At 38.9% G+C, this 22,566-nt stretch overlaps 1 protein-coding gene across 1 annotated transcript; it reads left to right on the top strand.

Moving 5' to 3' along the window:
* Positions 1-5,350: 5,350 nt before the first annotated feature.
* LOC135480878 (tripartite motif-containing protein 64-like) lies at positions 5,351-20,946 on the top strand. Its single transcript, XM_064760807.1, has 7 exons — positions 5,351-6,042; positions 7,536-7,631; positions 9,092-9,322; positions 9,978-10,000; positions 10,424-10,560; positions 11,705-12,219; positions 20,521-20,946. Exons 1-7 carry the CDS (start codon positions 5,362-5,364, stop codon positions 20,944-20,946), a joined length of 2,109 nt encoding a protein of 702 aa, XP_064616877.1. The 5' UTR covers positions 5,351-5,361.
* The last annotated feature ends 1,620 nt before the right edge of the window (positions 20,947-22,566 follow it).

Below are 22,566 nucleotides of genomic sequence, written 5' to 3'. Positions count from 1 at the left end.
GAGAAACGAATGAACCCACATATAACATTCTTATGATATATAACCTTCTTATGAGGTCATCTCGGATAGCTCACTGGGATAATGGAATGTTCTAAAGCCTTGTGTTCGTGTGTTCGAATCCCACTCTCCCCCATACCAATCTTGACCAGTCAGTTCGATCGCCTAAACAAGTTGTTCCACTTTTCTCATAAACGCCCCATACAGCTTTATCCAAGCTTAGACAAGGCATTGCCATCTCCGCCTTACACTTTGAATCATCTCCAAGGTGGAATACCCACTCTCAGGTAAAATCACTGGGGAGCTAATAATGCTATTTTAGCCTAACTCATTTCGACAACACCGGTGTTGTCTTGGATAGTTGTTTTTTCGCATATACAGCCCAGATATTAGACCTTTTCGTTCAACAGAGAATACTGAACTAGCGACTACTTCCTCTTGTAGCGTATCCCGCTTCCATGCCTCACAAACCTTGACCTGGTATATTTTATTTCACTCTGATGTATCAATATAACTACGCATGTAATCATTTAAACATAATGGTGTGTGTCCGCATGTTTATGAATATATAGGCCTACATATATATGATCACACCAGGGATATAGTTTCACCTTTGTTTAACATTATTATTCCTATTATCAACAATTAAATATGAACCTTATATTTCCTATTATCAACAATTAAATATGAACCTTATATTTCCTATTATCAACAATTAAATATGAACCTTATATTTCCTATTATCAACAATTAAATATGAAGCTTATATTTCCTATTATCAACAATTAAATATGAACCTTACATTTCCTATTATCAACAATTAAATATGAACCTTATATTTATTATTAGCAACAATTAAATATGAATTTTCTATTTCCTATTAGCAACAATTAAGTATGAAACTGCAATAAAACTGAACTTTTATTCAACATGTATTGTAAACAATATTCTACGTACAGAGACATTTTCACAGGATCTGTCTGCTTGTCAGTCCTGTTCATTTCTTTGAATAAAATTTTGTTTAAAAAAATCGATACCCTCTTATTATATTTTTTTGTGTCACTCGATGATATTCAACGTGGGAAAACATTAACTATGGTTTTCATGAAACTTATCTTAATGTTGGTTTCTTTAGGATCCATATTTTCCAACCTGTAATTTTAAATTCAGCTTTCAGTGATGGGCCCTGCGCAGTAACACTACGTCCACTCGATCGAAGTGACGTGTATGTAGGCCCTAAAGAAACATCACAATTATACAGGATGTACAGAATGCAATTTATTATTTACCAGTGCAGCAAATGTAGTGCCCGCTAATTAAAGTCAGATCTACAAGTACCGTTTCCATTACAAAAAGTCAGGAAATAATCTTTTTAAAAGCACAGCAGTTGCCGCCCTTGGTCGACCTGAGCGACATCAGCCATATACGTTACGTGTCGGACGTTATCGTGTCCACCACCAACTTATCATCGAGAGTGACACATTTATGAAAGGTTCATCTCAAGAGGCTGCCAGAATGCCAGATTCTGTGCAGCAGGATCTGACATCCAAATTTCTAAGTATACTAAGTGTGGTTATGTGTGTTCTTTCCTCTTCAAAGATGTACCAAATATGAGGGAGCGGAGATGATATTCCAAACGCATGCAGCAGGAGAACATGACTTGTCGGTATTTAGTCCCTGTTTCGTAATTTCAGCTCGATCGCGAAGAGTTCTAAATAACAAAAAAAAAAAATGAAAGATCTACGATCTTGAAATTTTTAATAGCCTCGATACGGTTCAGTAAGTAGCGTTCTGGTATCATGACGACCCGTTGTTCCCGTTGTAAGGGTTAGCCAAGTCAGCTGACAGCCAGTAGTCTTACCAGTCCACATATTGAAGCGTCCATCGCTAAATGATACTTCGTCAGTAGTAGAGACTCTTGAACACCTTCGTGAAGCTTACAGAATCTTTATCCGGGCACGTGTTAAGCGACTTTGGCTCCATAGTTGAATCTTTCTTGAAGGTAAGGGCACTTTCCTAGAAAATTTTAGAATATGGCATTTGAAATGTTGTTTTCAAAAATACAGGTGTGTACCTCAAATGTGCATCCTTCGTCAAGGTTCTGTTGAGGTGTGGGTCTCGCTATTGCATCCTTCGCCAAGGATCCATGTTGGTGTGTGTCTCACATTTACATCCTTTGCCAAGGTTCTCTGCTGGGTTGTGTCTCACATTTACATCTTCTCCAAGGTTCCCTTCAGGTATGGGTCTCGCTTTTGAGTCCTCTATCAAGGTTCTCTTCTGCTGTGGGTCTCACTTTTACATCCTCCGCCACGATTGCAGGGTGGGCCTCGTATGAAGGGCCATGCACATTTCGTGTACATATCTCGACTTGTAACATTGTTAGATCCTGCGTTTTGTGTGACAATTTCAATCAACGTCACAAGTTATTACTGCTAAAACTAGTGTGTCAAGGTTATTCGATGAAACGCTTTCACTCCAAGTTTCTTAAGTTTTACAACGCGTATAATTCTCTTGAAAGAAAATATGGACAGATCGTCCAGAATCTTTGGCGCCCTGTTTCATAACTGTGTCTCATTCCGCTTAACCCCGGTGTCGTGTTGAATTAGATCGCCACGTTGGATATGTGAACAGTTGCAATCAAAGCTCAACCGAGATTTCATTATCGACAGCTGATATTCTATCATGTTACACGATTTGAATACTGATTTCAGTCAGTGGTCTAAAACATACCTTGTGTCTTTCCACCACCACTGAAAACTGTTGACTTTTTCTCTTTGCATGATTCCGTCCTATTTTTCTACTTTATACACTTTCTTAGTTCTTTCATGATTTTGTCTTATATGTTGTTTTGGGGAATTTGCCTCTCGATTATTTACCTGGAACGTTCGTATTGGTTGAAGGCTCACATACAAATGTCTGTTTCGATGCATAGATTTACGTTTCCAACCTCCGACAAGCTTCTCTACAGGTGTCTGTCTTACATTTTTATCCTCAGCCAAGGCTCTCTACAGGGGTACGTGTCACTTTTAAGTTCTCCGATAATGTTCTCTACTTGTGTGGATCTCGCTTTTACATCCTTCGCCAGGGTTCTCTGCTCATGTGCGTTTCACTTTTATATTATTGGCCAAGTTTCTATGCAATTAGGTATATCAGGACTTAAACACTATTGTGCTCAGAAGTACATGACCTATTTTGATTTAAACACTTCACCCCATGTGTTTCAGAATGAATATTCTACTTCAGGGATAAATCCCAAAATTTTTGAACAAATCAAAGTACAGGCCAGTAATATAATGGATGATTATAAGTATCCGGTTTTCAAAAACAAAAAAACTTGAGTAATGTGTTTTCGTCAGGTTAGAACATTGCCAATGCTAGAATTTACGTTATATTTATTCGCAGAAACATTTATCTATACATCTACTTATTGTTTTTTAACGTATTTTACACAATAACAACAAATAAATCTTCCGTTTAGTGTGTTGAAAAATCCAAAGTGCAAAATGGGTTTACATTCCAATATATATAGAGATGACTATGTTCGTTTAGGTCAAATAATTATAACTATAGACTATTTCTTTTAGCGAGTCACCTACATTCAGCTCCCTGTAAAGTTGTCTCTACCAAAATTGCTTTAGTCAGTGACACGTAACAAAACAAGCTCTAACCATGGATATGCTCGAAGTCTATATCCTCCCAGGGAAAATGACGTTTGAACACTTTTTCTAATTCATGACCATAAGCTCGGTTTCGACGGTAAGAACCCATTGTTTCGGGTGACGTCACAATTATAAAAAAAGCAGTGGCATGCTGGATATTGGACGGAGTTCAACGTATTTTCACGGAGGGCGATACCACTTACCTACACCTCTATCGACCTAACTGTAAACCTTGTTACTGACAATGCCATACTTGGAATTGTTTACACGTTTTAGTGTGATATAACCTTACTAACTGAATTTTATTTTATCTCTTGTAGTATATGATCTCATGGCGGTGTGGAGTTAGAGATGGATGTTAGGAAATTAAAACCATGTAATCTATTAATAGTGCAGGCTGTGTTGATGCGTGGCGTTTGATCTAACCGCTTCTTGGTGCAGTCAGTTTAAAACAAATTACTCTCCACGCCTAACGTCCAGCATGCAACTTGATTTTGAATAATTATGACGTCACCCAAAACAATGCGTTTTATGATATGTTACCGTGGATAGACCAGTTGAACAGTCCGGTCTGTCACTCCTCGGAGATCTTTCGGCTATTACATAGGCCTATACATGTGCATTCGGTCTACCCACCTGCCCTACGGGTGTGTCAACAGGTGCGCCCCTACAAGTTACTTGTGTAAGGATTTCTAGTGACGCGTATGACATGCTTACTCACGTCTTAACTCGATCTAGTATGGGGTCTGTGTCAACAGTATGGGCTGTCTCCACCCTCAGGATATCCGATAGTGTTTACTTATATATTCAATATTTGTTTAACCTTATTATAAAGGATTGCACACCGACTCGATAGCGGCCATTTTTGTGAGGGGAAAAAGCTGGACGATCGCAGTGAAAACTATCCACGTTTGGCAAGCAAGTTTTCAATCATAGGATTTTATCTTTAAATAGTTAGCTTGTTGGCTTATGCTGGCGTCCTCTCCGGTCGTATGTCGGAAGGTCTTCCATCATCCTGCGGATGGTCGCGGATTTCCCAGGGCTGTGTCAGGTTTGCCTTCTCCATAATGCTGGCCACCGTCAAATAAGTGCGATATTCTTAAGCAGGCCGCTACGGCGTAAAACAAAATTTTGCGAACTTCAACGAAAGCCAACAGATCTCAACATTACTTGTTACATTCACAAAATGTGCTCATTCGTGGCCAAATTTGAAGCCAAATGGGTTAATTTTTTTTTTTTTGATTGGCGTTTTACGCCGCACTCAAGAATATTTCACTTATATGACGGCGGCCAGCATTATGGTGGGTGGAAACCGGGCACAGCACGAGGGGAACCCATTACCAGCCGGAGAGGAAGCCAGCATAAGCTGGACTTGAACTCACAGAGCCCGCATTGGTAAAAGACTCCTGGGTCATTACGCTGTACCAACTGAGCCACGGAGCTCCCCCCCCAACCCCCTCCCAAGTGGGTTGACGCGCTATTCCTGCAAGTGCCCATGTGCATGTAGCTCTACCATTGCTTTGTTGTCAATTACTTTCCTGTAAGGTTAAAAGAAAACAATATTTTCGTCAGATTTATAGCTATGGGTTGCTTAGGTGAAAAAAGATATTTATTATTATTATTAAATTGATATTTGACGATGTTCTATTGAATTGTATCTATTAATATACCTTGTATTCTTTTCGCAGAAAACAGACGAATAAGGATGGCTGAATCCATACAAGCAAAGGAAGATGAGCTGTGTTGCTCCATCTGTATGGATATTTTCCGGGAGGCAGAGTCCCTGCCGTGCCACCATAGATTCTGTCGGGAATGTCTGAGACTTTTTCTGGAGAAGTCAAAACCCAACGAGGCTGAGGAGAAAGCCAGTCCCCCGGGCAGTAATTCCCATCCTCAGCAGATCAACTGTCCCAAGTGTCGCGCTCCCACCGTCTTAACACACGGGGATGTCAAGGCTCTGTCTATGAGCAAAGAACTAAAAGAAAAGGACGAACTGACGAAAATGCAACCAGACATCAAAGCTAAAGGGGACACGCCAATGTGCTCAAAGTGTGAAGACGCAGGTGCCTCTGCCGCCACCACATTTTGTTCCAACTGTGACGTCTTTTTCTGTCATGACTGCCTGGCCTCATTACACCCAATGAGAGAGTCATTCAAACGCCACACAATTATACCTGTAAGTGAGCTCTTGGCCCAGAAGGTGACAGATGGGCACGGAATAACCGACAAAACAGTTGGATCAAAGCCCAGGCCTGTATGTGACAAGCACAGTCAGCCACTCTCTATTTACTGTGTAACGTGTAAGACTGTCATCTGTCCTAGTTGCCTATCAGAGCATCCTGAACACAGCAGCCTGGATATAGAGACAGCTTCAGGCAGAAATAAGGTAAGTCGCCCTTCCCTGCTATGACTCAAGCGACAAATCGACTGCTTTCTTTGCATGCGATGACCAAAGATCTGCTGTAGAAGGAAGTTAACTGTTGTAAATTTGAGTTCTTTGGACAGTACAAGGCATAAGAACATTTGACCAATTAACGACTTGTGCGTAAGGTGTAGCTGGGTGTAACAGTGTACATGCACGATGCCATTTGAATGGCATTTTGATGAGAAATGTATGAATAGCTGTATAGGGAACTTCAGTGAGAATCAATGATGATTGTATCAAAATGGGGAGAATATAGCGGAGTAAAAGCGAAAAGTGGTCCAGTCTTTGTCCAACTGTTGTTTACTTATGGGTAAATGTCACAATGAACAGCATTTCGGCTTTACTGTACTTTGCTTCTGTCACCTTCAAGCAAGCCGGTTTTGGCTGTCGTCGTGCCTATGGTGCTGCCCAACTAGATCACCAACACAGCAGACATCAGACAAGGCACGTAGTCATAGCACATTTAGTTCAATTCCCGAACTCACCGATAACTGGGCCATTTCCTGGTGCATGGTAATAGTCAAGTATAAAGTTTGCCAATTAAAAATCTGCGACGCCACGAACTGATCTATAACCGCGATCAGCCGCTTAAGATGTTGAATTGATTTGAGTCCTCCAGGTAAACAATCGATATTTAGTAAACTACTAACAAATTATCATGTGTAACACATGCTTATGTACTGTATTGGTGGAAGACAAGTGGACGTCGACGGACGGAATATCATGCAAACGGCCCAACGAGCACTGAACGCCAAACAAATAATTAAAATACCTAGTAGTTAGAAACGCGAACCTAACCAAGGTATTTATCAAGATCAGTGGATGAGCAATACGAAGGAATCAAGGCACATGAAAGACAGCTTGTACCACAAGTCACAGTTCGTAGGTCAGAATCAAGAAGATTGAGAGGCGTTTAGTCCTTATCCTAGTATTTCACCTCTATCACACGGTTTGTGCTATGGATGGAGAAATCCGGTGTGTCTGGAGTAAACGCCATGTGCCAAGTTTTGACATGTAACATTTATGTACACCATAAACTAATTTTCGGCCAGAGAACCACATTGACGGGCATGCCATACTGGTTGAAGTTAAGAAACCTACAATAAAGCTGTATGTAAAATCAAATAACTGTCGTCATTAAAATTATTCTCTATCGCTTACTGCCACTAGAATCTTCATGGCAAGGAAATCAGATGAATGGGGTTAATAACCACGTCAAAGGCTTTTTACATTTACATACATGCGCGTGACATCAAATAAATAGTTTTGTATACAGTTATAACTGTACGCGTCACACAAGGTAGTCCGTCTGTTTTCAAATCTCTAGTCGCTGTACGAAGCAAGAAAAGAACATTTTAGTTTATATAATATGTTTGTATGGTGTGCAAAGATAAGTAATATACTTAAGATTCCATGTCTCCGCCTGTCATATTGTTCAACATTTTTTTCTACAGGAGACATTTGTGGACAAAACTGGTCATCTGACAAATCTCATCACAGAAACAAAAGATGCTCTGTCTGTATTTGAACAACTGCAACGTGATATTAAGGTACCTATTTCTGTCGATAAGAAAAAAAAAACAATACGAATGTTTTCCTAAGAATTTGACATATAGAAGGTATACATTGCCCGACGAGTGTGAGGTATTTTTTCTTATATTTGTTGTTCATCTATTATATAAAAAGCGACATGGCTGAAACAATTGTTTTAGTGATAGGTGGTGATGGAGATTTTGGGCATGAGAATACGTGAATTCATCGCCATCAACATTCCATTATGCACATGTCATGGTATTAGGTGTAGAATGATTCATGAACATTATCTCTCCGCTTAATTTGTTTGAATGATCTCTAAATACCGTTTGTTTGATTTTGAGATGATCACTAGTTTAGAAAATGAGACCGTCACGTTATCTTTTTACCCCGTTAATATATCTGTAACAAAATGGTACGAATGTCATTCTACAAATGTTGTCTGAATTGGAGCAAGTACATGGATCTTAGCCCTTCAGTAATCTTCCTTTATAATAAAATTTTCCGTCATGTTAAGACATGCTGTCTGTTTTCCATTATCTTATGAAATCCGGAAAGCTTTCATTGATTGCTGTACATGCTGTTTCGACTTATATAAATAAAAATTGCAAGGGATGTATTTTATGTATGTTTTTGTTAGTTTTCCACCGTTGTTATACCAAGGGGCCCTGCACATAGGGTGTACATATCTCGCCTTGTAGCATTTGTTAAATCCTGTGTGTTATGTGACGATTAACCTCCTCTTATATTCCATCAAACGTCTTCATACGTCTTACAGCAGTTATAATTCTCTTCAAAGTAAATATGGACACACTGTCCATAATATCTGGCACTACCTGCTCTAGAGGCCATATATTCATCGTGTTGCATTAGACCGGCAATGTTGGGTATATGAACAGACCTCTGCTTGGTTTTGCATTATTAATTTCTGACATGATATATTTCCTTGGTCTTTTGGTGGTTTGTGTTAAACGTCGTTTGTGCAATTAGCTTGCGATTATTTACCTGGAACGACCATCTTGGTTGACAGTTGGTATGTAAATGTCTGTTTCCACACGTGGATTTAAAACGTTTCCAGTTTCCCAAGCAATGGAAATAAATCCACGACTGAAGTAAAGGCGTCACATGACCGCATTTCACAGCTCAGATGTAATAATATAACAATTAATGTTGTTAATGACAACAGACATTTTATCCTCAGAACTTTTAACAGCTACCCACCCTAATGGTTGTCAAACAAGCTTTGAATTCACATTTTTGTATCACTTACTTTGTATCATTTATTTGTTTTCTTGCTTTACTGGTGCTTTAAACTGTTACTTATATGACGGTGGACAAGTTTGTGGGTGAAGAAATCCAGACAGATACCGACACAAGCCGCCGCACTTGCTAGGTGCATGACAAATCTTCTAACATAAAGCCACAGTCAAAAATGACATCATTTTAATGTAAAACAAATGATATTTCTTTTTGTCAGATGAATGAAGATATTCATACAACCGAAATACAGAGAGCGTACACAATAGCCCTGAACGTTTTGGACTCCTGGAAGAAAACTTCTCTTGAAGCTGTAAGGAAAAGACATTCAATCTGGGGCCTTGAATGTGCAGTTTTCAAAAATGAAATTGAAATCCATTTGCGGAGAATGCAATCAATACATAAGCCGTGTCAAAAGTTATTATCTTGCTCGGAAGTGGAATTTTTACAGGTAAAAATAAACTCTGCCGATTTTCTCTCACAGCTGCTTGTAGTTATTACACTTAGGCTGGGTACGGGCTTAAGTTAGTTGACTTTACATGTTACGATTTTGAAGGGGGTGCATGATGCAATCAATTTGTTCAAGGTTCTCACAATTCCCGTAATTTTCCACAATTCTCAAGTTGAGACATGAAAAAATTAAACAGAATTAAGTAATAATTTGATGTCGTCAATAAGTGAAATCTTAAAAATGTCTATTTTTCTTTGTGCATCAGTAAGGATTATATCAAAATACATGAAAGTTCGCAAGAAAAGGAAAGTTAATAAACATCAGTTTCCAACGATCGTTTGAGTTCATTAACTCAAGGTCTACTCCCAACGTGATTTTATATGCCCCGAATCAGAAGATGCTTTTAGTAGACTGAGGTCAGTTTTGTATAGCTTAGATGACATAAGACTGATATAATTGGCTATTACTTGTCACTGTTTTCTGATGTTTGATTGACTTTATAAAATTAAGAGTACAGTTGGCTTTTTTTCGGTTTTTCGAAAATATATTTATATATATTTGAGACAACATTTAATCCAGCTTCATGCCCCAGAGATCACCGAGAGTTTCAAATTAATGAAGTATTTCCTCAAAATTGTTGTTGTTTTCCTTCCAGGGCTCTAAACAATTAATGGAAAGGTCTGTAATATTTTATTTATTTCACATAGAGTCACTTTGCCCTCCACGGTACATCAGTGATCTGTGTTAGCTTTACATATCCGCGCGAAACTAAACATCTGCCATATAACGTGAGGACATAAAACTAAGCTAAGCTAGTTTTCAAGTCTGTGAGTTCAAGTCCAGCTCATATGTGGAAAGGTCTGCCAGCAACCTGCGGATGGTCGTGGGTTTCCCCAGGGCTCTGCCCTGTTCCCACCCACCATAATTCTGGCCGCCGTCGTATAAGTGAAATATTCTTGAGTACGGCGTAAAACACCAATCAAAAAAAAAAGTCTCATTCTTGATATTTTAATATTGTTTAAGATACAAATTGTAAATAAACGTACAGGAATGCATTACTGACGTTGTGATGGGTTTGACTTTGTTCTTGTGTTCCTCCAGGATTGATGACCTGTCCAAAGGGATCGAAGATTGTAGAAGGGCTTATAGAGAAGCTAAACAAAAATTGGATGAGTGTGTTAAGGCTGACCCTGTTATCCCCAGGGATGTGATTGTAAAGGAGGGCCCCACATGTGCAAGTGAGTACACAATCACCTCTGCCCTATGGCTGTTCTAAGGGCCCAATTTGAGGTATCTGACAGGCAGCGTTCAGCTGGATACAGTATATACTTTTTGATGTCGGTCACACAAAAATTTTCCCTAAAAGAGAATTTGCTTTTTAACACTTCTTAAAAGATGGGATTAAATGATGGTGCTGGAAGCTCATTCCTTCCGGCGGTGATTATTTGTAAATAGGTCGTACAATGGTCGTAGCTTTTAGTACAATGTGCACAGCTGGATTCTCTCTTGTTAAACGATGTTGTTTGTTGATAAAATTCACATGTATTTTCCACAAGTATTACTCAATTCAATTAAACCTAAAAGTCGCTTTTAATACACATCAATTGTCTGGTTGACGAATTTCTACCCACACCGAAGATAAAGATACGTCTGATCGTAGTTTAAGGTGGAGAAAATATAAAGACGACATCAAGTTCAGAGGAAAGAGTGTGGAAAGTTAATTGTAAATCTGGTCTTCAATATTTTTTCCGAATTTTCTTTCAAGAGAAAAAAAACACTTGAAAATAGTTCTTGCATGGTGTGTATTTGGGGCCACCTTTTTGTGATAATGCTATAAACGAGACTGTAGCATATGTTTAATAAATATACACTAGAATTTGGTCCTTTCACCTAAAAATGCTTTCAACCGCGATTTCGATCATTTGTGTATTTCAGTGTTTTCATAAAAATTATCATATTTCAAATTAAATGCATGTGTCTGGATGCAAACAACAAATTTACATTCAAATAAATGTATCAGACATGCATCACATCCTTACTTAGAACATTATTACACAATGACGATATATATCAACTGCGCAAAAATACTTCCAAATGCCTCTGCAAGTCAAAAGCTGGACAAACATTAAAAAACATATTTGCACAGAAGTTTTCACGCTCTTCCATCTGATTTTGGTATCATTTCTATGTTTTCCTCTCGTCTAAATTCCTTTTAGAAATACTGATATTCACGCTGATAAGAAGCCGTGCTTGGCAAGATTCATGTTAAGATATCCCATGAGTTTTAATTTTTTTTTTATCAATGTCTCTTTTTAGTTTACTGAGTGGATCGTACTGGTTTCTTATTTATTATATAATATTGATGTTGGTTGTATGTTTCAGAACCGGATCTGACTTTCATAGAGACAAGTAACAGCCTACTAAGTATCACTAAGAATGGCTCCATGATAGAGTGTGGAGACCTCTCTGGTAGCCAGTGGGATGTAGCCTTTACAGACGGTCATCTTCAGACGGGCAGACACTACTGGGAGGTGGAGATCTCTGTGTCGACGTCATCACCGGACTCTGACTGCCACTGCCATATAGGTGTTACACAGGAGAGCGGTTGTCCCACGGCTAGACCTACTACAAACAGCTACTGTGTTGTGATGGGGAACTATAATGATAAGGTCTGGTTTTATAGTATCTATGGTGATGTCACACCCGCCTATACAAAAGAATTACCCCCCACAGGACCTCAACACCTCGGTCTGTTTCTGAACTGCGAAGACAAATCACTAACAGTCGTGGATCGTCGTGAAAATCAGATAATGTTTACAGCCAGTGGTTTAAATCTCTCTGAGCCACTTGTGCCATTTGTTCAATTTACGAGCGTAAAATCGGCTTCTGCTCGTCTCGTAAGCGGTACCTCTGTGACGCTACCTGGAGTTCTCAGTGACATTTTCATAACGATGTAGACACTACATTCTAATCAAGTATATAATTATAATTAAGTCTTATACTGCGTATCAGGTAAACCAATAATAATGAGTTTTGAGACTTGGGCCCGTTTCTCAAAGTGCGCGTAGCGCTACGTTCACGTAACCATTGGAACGTAATATATTCAGTACAGGTCGCCATGGACGTTACGTGGGCTTAATGCAAAGCGCGCTTCGTGAGACGGGACCCAGATCTGTAATCTTGTTATTGTCGGTATTCCCTCCTCCCTTGATATATGTTAATGTCTTATACGAACGTACATCTAGAGCTGTTCATTTCAACAGACCACGAGGTGTTCACATGTGACATATACTAAACGAACATCAACAAACTGCCATGGTACAGTCACATGACATGTGACATTTCTTTAATGGATTTTTTGTGCCCGCATGTTTTCATTATTGTGTTTTAGCTGCTGCACAGAGTTTTCAAATTTATACTTACATTATTTTTGCGTATAAATCGGCATAATTTGCCTGAATGTTGTAATCGTCATATATCCGGATATTCTGACCTCCTGTAAATCTACGTAGAATATGCAGGCTGAGGAGTGCTGCAGTTTTACTCTTATTTTGTTGTTATTTATGTTTTGTTCATTTAGGTTTAGGCTAATTCCAGTAATTAACAGTAACCAAAGATACATGTATGTTTACCTCACATAGGATCGAATAAACAATTAAAGCACTGACTCTTTGTTTCAGTTTCAGTATTTGCTATAAAGTTCGGGATTTTAGGATAAAATTCAGAAAACACGTTCAAGGTGTCGGTTTTGTTTTTTATTTGACAGTTTGGTTATTTTCGTATATTTGACGAGTTTGAGGGGAGTGGGGGTGAAGCGATAGGATATTTGTACTACAAAGTTAAAACAGTTATCTCCCTTGAACTATAAGGCTTATTTGTCTTCAATCTGAATTCCCGTCTTCGGCGCCATATTTGCGCCAACTGGGCTAATTTTGTAAACGTGATTCTGTGTATATAGATGTATGCTCGTTGCTATGGTTATACATGTAATGTCAGGGCTTAATCCAACCCATCTCAGCGACCGATTACCGTACGCTGCCGTTCCCTCGAAGTGCCCTTTGCATCTAAAAAAAAAAAAAAAAAAACACTCCATATTCATTAGAAGACTTGGATTATCTACTTAGTCACTAGGCTTCAGCCAAACGCTTGTTTTGGCGAATATAATTTCTGTGTGGCGAAAGCAAACTGGCGTCCCTTTGCCACAGTGGCGAAAGCAATGGATGCCTTTCAGTTTTAGTTGTTCAGGTTTAAAGTTCGTAAATTTTCTCAAATTTAATGTTGGGTCCAGAATCAAGAAGGAATATTTGACTTGAGTGTGAAAGAACTTGGTTATGAAAACAACAAAGTTTTTAAATAGCATTTAAAATCAGAAATGTATTCCCTGGACTATGTATAATTATAACAAACAACTTTTTAATGATGGCCTGGGGTAGCTATGATACAATGTGATGATCAGATGCACATGTCATCCAGGATAGCAGAGGTCTCCACATATATTTAATTTTAATTTAATTCTTTATTTGTTTACTGAGGATATCCCACAACTCATGGGTCACTAGGGGGTCTCCTCAAACTTATATACATCATACATTTATATAATCAAAACTTGATAGTGAAGAATAACATATTTACAATACACATAGGCGTCCAATACTGCACACACTCATATACTTCATTAAGTACCGATTATATAACAGATTTAAGAATGGGTTTCAGTCTTAGCACTTTGTACCTTAAAAGGAGCTTGTTTGCACTACTTGGTGAGTACGATGGATAAATCTTCGAGTATCTTGAATGAATTTGTGCACAGAACAGAATATGGTTTTATTGTCTTCAAGAGATAGGTCATTTGATCCAAAAAGTAAAATATTTGAGATATGTATTGAGCAATGCGGAAGGAAATTAGATAAGTGAGCATTTGGAGAAATCGTTTCAGTAAACCAGTCGAACATGTGCTTCCTTTGAGCGGCATATGCGGGACATTCAATAAGAAAATGATGAGAATTTTCACATTTGTAATTACATTTATGACAAGACTGGTCATCTGAAAGGCCATTGGTAATCAGCTTCATATCCGCATGGTAGTATTTTTTTTTCAAATAAGGAGGCGATAGCCCATTTATAATTTTATGGAAGAGAAGAATGCTGTGGGATCTACGTCTCACATAAAGCGGTTCCCATCTTAGTTCATTTAATAATTTACTATACGATGTCCGACGTAGGCCCCTAGAACAGAGAAGAGCAGCTCTTCGCTGAATTGTTTCAAGTTTTTGAGACAACACTACACCGCAATTGTCAAACAGGATGTCACCATATTCGATGGTAGATCTTATTTGACTGAAGTATGTTTGAGTTTTCAAACATTTTCGGGTAAGGCATTTCTTACATCGGTTGAGAATACTCAGTTTTTTGTTACATTTATTAACTAAGTTTCTAATGTGTTCGTCCCATTTCCCATTGTGTTGTAAAAAGATCCCAAGGTGTTTGTGGGACTGAACGCTCTTCACCTCCGTGCCATTAAGATACAGTTTGGGATAGGACGGATTTCCCTTTAATGATACAAGTAAATAAACTGTCTTAAGAGCATTGAATGTGACACACCATTGATTTGCCCACGATGCTAACTTGTTAAGGTCACGGTTCAGTCTAGTTTCTGAGACTGGTAGTTCTTTAATTTCTTCTAACAAGGATGTGTCGTCAGCAAATATATTTATGTCACATTCAATATTAGTATTTATATCATTTATGAAGATAAGAAACAACAAAGGATCAAGTACAGAGCCCTGGGGAACTCCTGAGTACGTAGGATTCGAGCTAGATTCTTTACCGTTGAGGCAAACAGAGATTGATCGATCAGATAAGTAATCATTTATCCACGCCAGTAACATTCCTCCAATACCCATCTGCCTCAACTTAAATAGTAAACCTGTGTGCCAAACCTTGTCAAAGGCTTTGCTCACATCCAAGAATACCAAACACATATCATTACCGTTGTCTAAACCTTTATAAATATTATGGACGATTTTAGTTAGTTGACAGATAATTGAATCACCACTTTTGAATCCTGCATTGTGAGGAATAAGAATATTGTTTATCGTAAGATATTGATATAAATGTTTATAGACGACTTTTTCAAATACTTTGGATATCGATGGTTGAAGACATACTGGTCTGTAGTTAGAAATACAATGTCGATCACCTTTTTTAAATACTGGGCAAACGCGGCACCTTTTCCACGCGGACGGAAAGACGCCGTTTTGTAATGAAGAGTTAAATAGTTTAGTAAGCGAGGGTACTATACTTCCTGCTGCACTCTGCAACATAAAATTACTGATCCCATCCGGACCTGATGCCTTCCTTGTATTTAACGAACTGAGACAATGACCAACTTCCTTTTCAGTTATTTGTATACTGTTTAAACGAGTTGTAATAACGAAGGAGAAATCCGGCAAGTCGGGGACAGGAGATGGAAGGTCAGAATGTGATGCAAAGAATGCACAGAAAGCATTGGCCTTATCAATATCACTGGACACATTTTTACCATTTACAAGTAGTGGTGGTATTGGAGGTTTTGCTTTAGAACCCAACAGTGATTTCATTGAAGACCAGTAAGTCTTGGTATCTAGATTAGGGTCAGATAGTTTGGTCTTTAGACGTGTAGCATAGCGACGAATTGCCTCTCTTTTGGCTGTGTTGGCCTCCCTTCTGGCTATATAGAAGCGAAATTTATCTTTTCCATTTTTAGATCTTTTATACTTTTTAAAGCATCTATTTCGAATTCGTAACTTATATCGCACATCATTGGTCACCCAGGGCTTGTCGCGAGGTCTCACGGTAATTTCTTTATTTGGGACAGCTTCCTTACAGCATGACAGAAAAAGGTTTGACCATGCATACACTTTGTCATTTATATCAGAGAAAACGTCACATATATCCCAAGGTGAGACAGACAGTAAGTTACGTAGACGGTCTATATCAGCACATTTGAGGTCCCATACATGTCTTTTAGAAGATTCAGGTTTATCATTGCACAGAACATCCAGTTTACAATAGATCGTGCAGTGGTCAAGATTAGCCATGGGACAAGCCACTCCGTAATCTATTACATATCTCATATTGTCAGTGATTATTAGATCTAATAAATAAGCACTATCTTCCGTATATCTTGTCGGCTCATTCAGTATTTGAAATAAATTTTTTCCAGCCAAAAGGTCGAAAAGTTTTATTTTTAATTCACTCTTATCATGGTATTTATTCCAATCAGTGCAGCGATCGTTAAAATCACCAAATATTAGTAAAGCGTGTGGGTTTTCTGATATAACAGAAGTGAGAGTAGAATCAAAGTTATCAATAAAAAGATCCCGTGATTCCGTTGATTGGTTAGGAGGGCGGTAACATACAGCAACTAATACACTTCTATTGAACAATTCAATTGTAATCCATAGCATTTCATTTTCATTTTCAAGATCTAATCTGCGTGTGATATTCAATGATGACTTACAATAAATGGCAACACCCCCACCATGCCTATCTCTGTCTTTCCTTATAATGTAGTACCCTTCTATATTAACTCTTTCATCTGGTATGGCAGAACTAAGCCAAGTTTCTGTTACACAAATAATATCGTAATCATGCTCTTTTACAAGTACGGTCGAGACTTCGTCTAACTTAGAATATGATGACATTTGGTCATCAGACTGAGCCAGAAGGCTCCTAGCATTAAAATGACAACATCTTAAGTTATGCCAGCTTGGTGGTCCCGGATTTTTATGTATATCTCCGCATCGCAGCAGTAATGCGATATTGACAATTAAAACGTAATTCAAGTTGTTTAACATACAAAGAATACCTATAATAACACAAAATAGTAAAGAGTCAGTAGCATTACAAATCACTGTTAATTCATTCAGCAAGTTTATAAGTTTGATTAGGTGTACCCTACTTTTACAGCACACAAAGTTATACGATATTGACTCAGGTAATCCATGACGTAACAACATTTAAGAAAGAAAGAAGCACATGTTCTAGCCTGGTTATCATCGTACTCACTTTATAACAGCTCGAATTTTTGTTTATTATGCATGTAGTTTTCCGTAAGATCACGTGTAACATAGTCCAGTACATACAAGTAAAAATTTCAAAATAAATCACAAAAAATATGAGGTGTAAAGGTGCGTACATAGTACGTCCTCAGAAGCACTAGTCCCAGACAGAAGCGTATAGGGAGAGGTGGGTTACTGGCACAATAAAGTATCATGAGGAAGTTATTAACAATGAGAGTTTGTTTACAAATATTATCACTAAGGTGAGTATTTTCAACTCATATATTGAGAATTGGGATTTGCCTAAAGGAGACAACTATTAATCAGAAATGAGGGCCAATCTTCCGTACAGTTTTGAATGGTAATTATTTATCTACTTATCGGATAAAGAACGATTTGGGCTCACTGGAAGGATACTGAAAAATGGTCAAAGACAATATAAATAGATTGTACGTTTTGTTAACCGTGACTTTTCACTTTTGGTACCCTGTAGCTTGGTACACAAACATAATGACGTCATTTTCCCCGTCTGCTTCATATATTTATTGTTCCCTAATATTTGTAGTTTAATTTGGAATTTATCCGGTAATTCAACTGGAATATTTAATGTGTCATGGCCAAATGCATATATACATTTATATATTCTTAACTATCAGATAAATTTTTTAATTTTTCGGGCTTACTTATGCAGATATATGGATATATGTATATATACATGTACATTTACACGGCCAGGGTAGATAACTCACTCTTGTCCAAGATCAATTCGTTGTGAGTACAATATTGTTGATCAAGTCAAGTGTTTTAGAGAGAGACATTGAGAAGCAGTTTGTGTTGGAGTAGCGTACATATTATCTGCTATTACGTAAGTTACGGCAGCAGACCGCACTTTTGTGTTAGTAGACACGCATGTACAGTCAGAGTTACTATACAGAAAGCACATCGGTCGGCTGTCTTTAATGATTATAGTATGAACACTCCTGTATCCTGCACGGGAAAAGTGATTTGTCCGGGTTAATTAAATGTTCTCGAGATCCCATTCAGAAGCCACCTGCACCTTCACTCCCCCGTCTTGGGAACAATAGAACACATTTCCGTCGTGTGTCCAGGCTGAGAAAATCACACCTTCTTTCTTCTTTTGAAGTAATCTTTTAAAGAGCTTATATCTAGTTTTAGTGAGATCTTCATTTATATACACCCCTGTGTAACCATTGGCGCTCTTCAGTAATGGACGTGCTCTAATCAGTTCAGAGTTGGTTCGGTACGAAACAAACCTAACGATTATCTGGGACTGGTTTTTTCCAATAAAATGTGATCGCGAGATATCTTTTTTACACATTTCAATATTAAGATGACTTGCAAGTCGGCACACCGCATCATCAGTCGTTTCACCTGGTTGAAGTGAAAGGCCAGAAATCCGCAGACACTCTCGTCTACTACATTGTTCGGCTTTGTCTAAAAGGGACTGGAATTCATCCTTTTGTCGCATATTTTCTTCTGAGCTTTTTCTGACTAGGGAATTCACGATTGCCAGTTCAGATTTTAAATCTGATATTTCAGCCTTACGTTCACAAATTGTCTTATCCCTGTCAGCAATTTCTAGTTGTAGACTGTCAACTTTACGTGCAAGGGTTGTTATGTCATTCTTACTCGACGCTACTAGCTCAATTAGTGGTTTTATAGCCGTTTCTACAGCATTCAGGATTAGGCAATTTAGATGTTTGCTGACTTGAGGTGTCAATAAGCTCTCGGTAAGAAAGTTAGTGTCAGTTCCAGCCTTGGAGTTAGTTCCCTCGTATAACTCGGTTTCGTCCTCACCTCGATCAGCACAAATTAGGGACTGAATGTCGGGTAATGAATTCAATCTTTTAATGCTGGGATTTGTGGCGGCCAGATTCAGTTTACGTTTTCCTGAAAATCTTGATATTGCTGTTCTTGAGGGTTGAGCAAGGTTACTACTAGCAGGAATTCCAGGTGACGTCTTCGAATTTTCATTTTGGACTATATCAGAGTTAGTACTAGCAGTTACCTTTTCACTGCACGCCCCACTGAAGAGAGACTCAATCCGAGATATGAGAGACTCATATCAGTAAATACAAGCCATCCTTAGACTGAATTTTGGGCTAGTTACGTGTTGTGGTGTGCACGTGTGGTGGAGGTCAACCGTAGGAACCGAGCTCCTTAAAAATGTATGACAATCGAAATATTCGACAATTAGGTGCCATGCCCTTCTGAGGCCAGATTAGGGTCTGACTGTCTATGCTGTAAGTCTCAAAATGATATTTTCTGCATAAACCTGGATCCTGCTATAGGGCTAAGTATCCCCAGGTCCTGGTCCCGTTGTTTGAATGTTACTGTATGTTATATGTGCTGCTAACACAGCATTTTAAGTAGTTTTAGATCAGTGACGTGTAATAAATTGTAATTTAACTCATTGCATTTTTTTTTACCTAATTCTTCTTAAGCCATGGTGCTATGGAATGTGTAGTTTGTAACACGTACTATTTAAGCATTTACATGAATCGTTAGAATGAAACCCTAACTGGAGTAAATTGACGGGAGTCCGCATTTCACTGGTTACGTGTGTCCATTTGCCAGCTGTCACACAATTGTCACTACTCTGGTTTACTCTCTATGCTGTGAAGACTTTCATTGTTATTACTGTTATATAGCGCATCGACGTGAACTGTAGCGTAAATACCTGAATCAGAGGTGTAAAGCGGGGCACTGTAACTACCTAAATCACGGGTATGGAGGTGGCGTAACGTAAATACCTAAATCAGAGGTATGTCGGGGGTCTACCGTAAATACCTGAATCAGAGGTATGTAGGGGGGCAACAGGAAATGCCTAAACTAGAGGTATATCTGGGGTCTACCGTAAATACCTGAATCAGACGTATGTAGGAGGTCTACCGTAAATACATAAATCAGAGGTATGTGGGAGACCTACCGTAAATACCATAATCAGAGGTATGTAGGGGGCAACAGGAAATACTTAAATCAGCAGTATGTAGAGGGCCTAACGTAAATACCTAAATCACGGGTATGTAGGAGGCCTATCATAAATGCCTAAATCACTGGTATTTTAAGTTAATCTAAGCACTGAAATCTTCGATATGCAGAGTGAAAGTAGAACCGCTTATTCGCGGATAAAAGATCGTAGTGGGGTTTGGGCGTGTGGATATAGTGGTGGTTGGACTAGGGATCGTAGTGACAGTTGGACTGCGGACCGTAGTGGTGGTTGGACTGGGGTTCGAAGTGGCAGTTCGACTGAGGATCGTAGTGGCAGTTGGACTGCGGATCGTAGTGGTGGTTGGACTGGGGATCGTAGTGGCCGTTGGACTGCGGATCGTAGTGGTGGTTGGACTAGGGATCGTAGTGGCAGTTGGACTGCGGATCGTAGTGGTGGTTGGACTAGGGATCGTTGTGGTGGTTGGTCTGGTGATCGTACTGGCAGTTGGACTAGGGATCATTGTGGTGGTTGAACTAAGGATCGTTGTGGTGGTTGGTCTGGTGATCGTAGTGGTGGTTGGTCTGGTGATCGTTGTGGTGGTTGGACAAGGGATCGTAGTGGTAGTTTGACTAGGGATCCTTGTGGTGGTTGGTCTGGGGATCCTTGTGGTGGTTGGACTGGTGATCGTAGTGGTGGTTGTACTAGGGATCATTGTGGTGGTTGGTCTTGTGATCCTTGTGGTGGTTGTACTAGGGATCGTTGTGGTGTTGGACTGGGGATCGTACTGGTGGTTGGTCTGGTGATCGTAGTGGTGGCTGTATTAGGAATCCTTGTGGTGGTTGGACTAGGGGTCGTTGTCGTGGTTGGACTAGGGATCGTTATTGTGGTAGGACTAGGGATGGTTGTGGTGGTTGAACTAGGGATCGTTATGGTGGTTGGTCTGTTGATCGTAGTGGTGGTTGGACTAGGGATCGTTGTGTTGGTTGGACTGTTGATCGTAGTGGTGGTTGCACTAGAGATCGTAGCGCTGGTTGGACTAGAGATTGTAGGGGGCTGTGGGACTCGTCAGGGATTGAGGGGAGTCTAGGGAGTAAGGCCCATGTCCCGGGTATCAAAGGTTTCCAGACAAGTTGGCGATCGCATTTTAAATGGTGTAATCTGTTTGATTTTAATCCAAACCTTCTGTCGTTTTCGTTTTTTATTGTTCACAAATAACCAGTGATATGAAGTCAGCACGTTCGAAAGGGTGGAGTTCCAGGGTAGCGAACTGAGAAGAGTACAGATCTGTATTTCTGAAAGTTTTTTTAAATTTATAGCGAACAAACTGGCTTAATGGTGCCATATGGTACAATTGTTTTGTTTAATTTGTTTAATTTAGCGTGCATTTGTTACTTTTTTATGTTCATGGTTCAGTAACAAAAAAATTGCGTCCAATTATTCCGCATTATAGCGAAAACCAGTTGCTAAAATCAATATGGTATCAGCATAATTTCACAGGAAAAAACTGAACTAATGAAGTGAAAACCGAAAAAGCGTGCTGTTTATTGTCTGTTTGAGCGTGCAAATTAATCATTAACTTCGTTTAATTTTTATCAAAAATATTTTTTGACATCTATTTAGTTGGGGCTGGGGATGTTAGAAACAACTGCAGCATTTTGTGTTCCAAACCTACCTATCTATAGGCCTACTCCTATAATAAATAATAAGGTGAAATAACATAAATGTTTTTTTTATAATAAAATACAGTATTGATAAAATTCCTTATCACGTGGTTAACAAAACGGTGGCATTAAAAATGCATTTGAGTTTTTCTAAAGGTGTTAATTACTATTAAGCCTGTTTTATTGTTTCATTTTTGCCTTCTGCTTGATTTATTGATATTGGTTACGTATGTCGTTGCCTTGCATGAGGTTAGCGTGGTATCCTTTCCTCACTAACACAAATACAGATGTGAGTTCAACCTCACTCTCAAGCAAGGCATTTTTTACATTCTGATATTATCACTGTTCACAGCCCTTTTTGACTATTTAAGAATATTTCAATTATACGACGGCGGCCAGCATTATGGTGGGTGGAAACCGGGCAGAGTCCGGAGGAAACCCACGACCATCCGCATGTTGCTGGAAGACCTATTTTGTACCTGGTACTGGTAGTTGTTGGTACCTGGTACTTGTAGTTTTTGGTACCTGGTACTGGTAAAATTTGGTACCTGGTACTGGTGGTTTCTTGTACAATTTCTATATATTTGT

The sequence above is a fragment of the Liolophura sinensis genome, chromosome 13, assembly GCF_032854445.1.
Source record: "Liolophura sinensis isolate JHLJ2023 chromosome 13, CUHK_Ljap_v2, whole genome shotgun sequence".
In the NCBI taxonomy this organism is placed as follows: Eukaryota; Metazoa; Mollusca; class Polyplacophora; order Chitonida; family Chitonidae; genus Liolophura; species Liolophura sinensis.
Note: the sequence above shows the minus strand (reverse complement) of the source record. Positions and strands in the feature narration are given on the sequence as shown.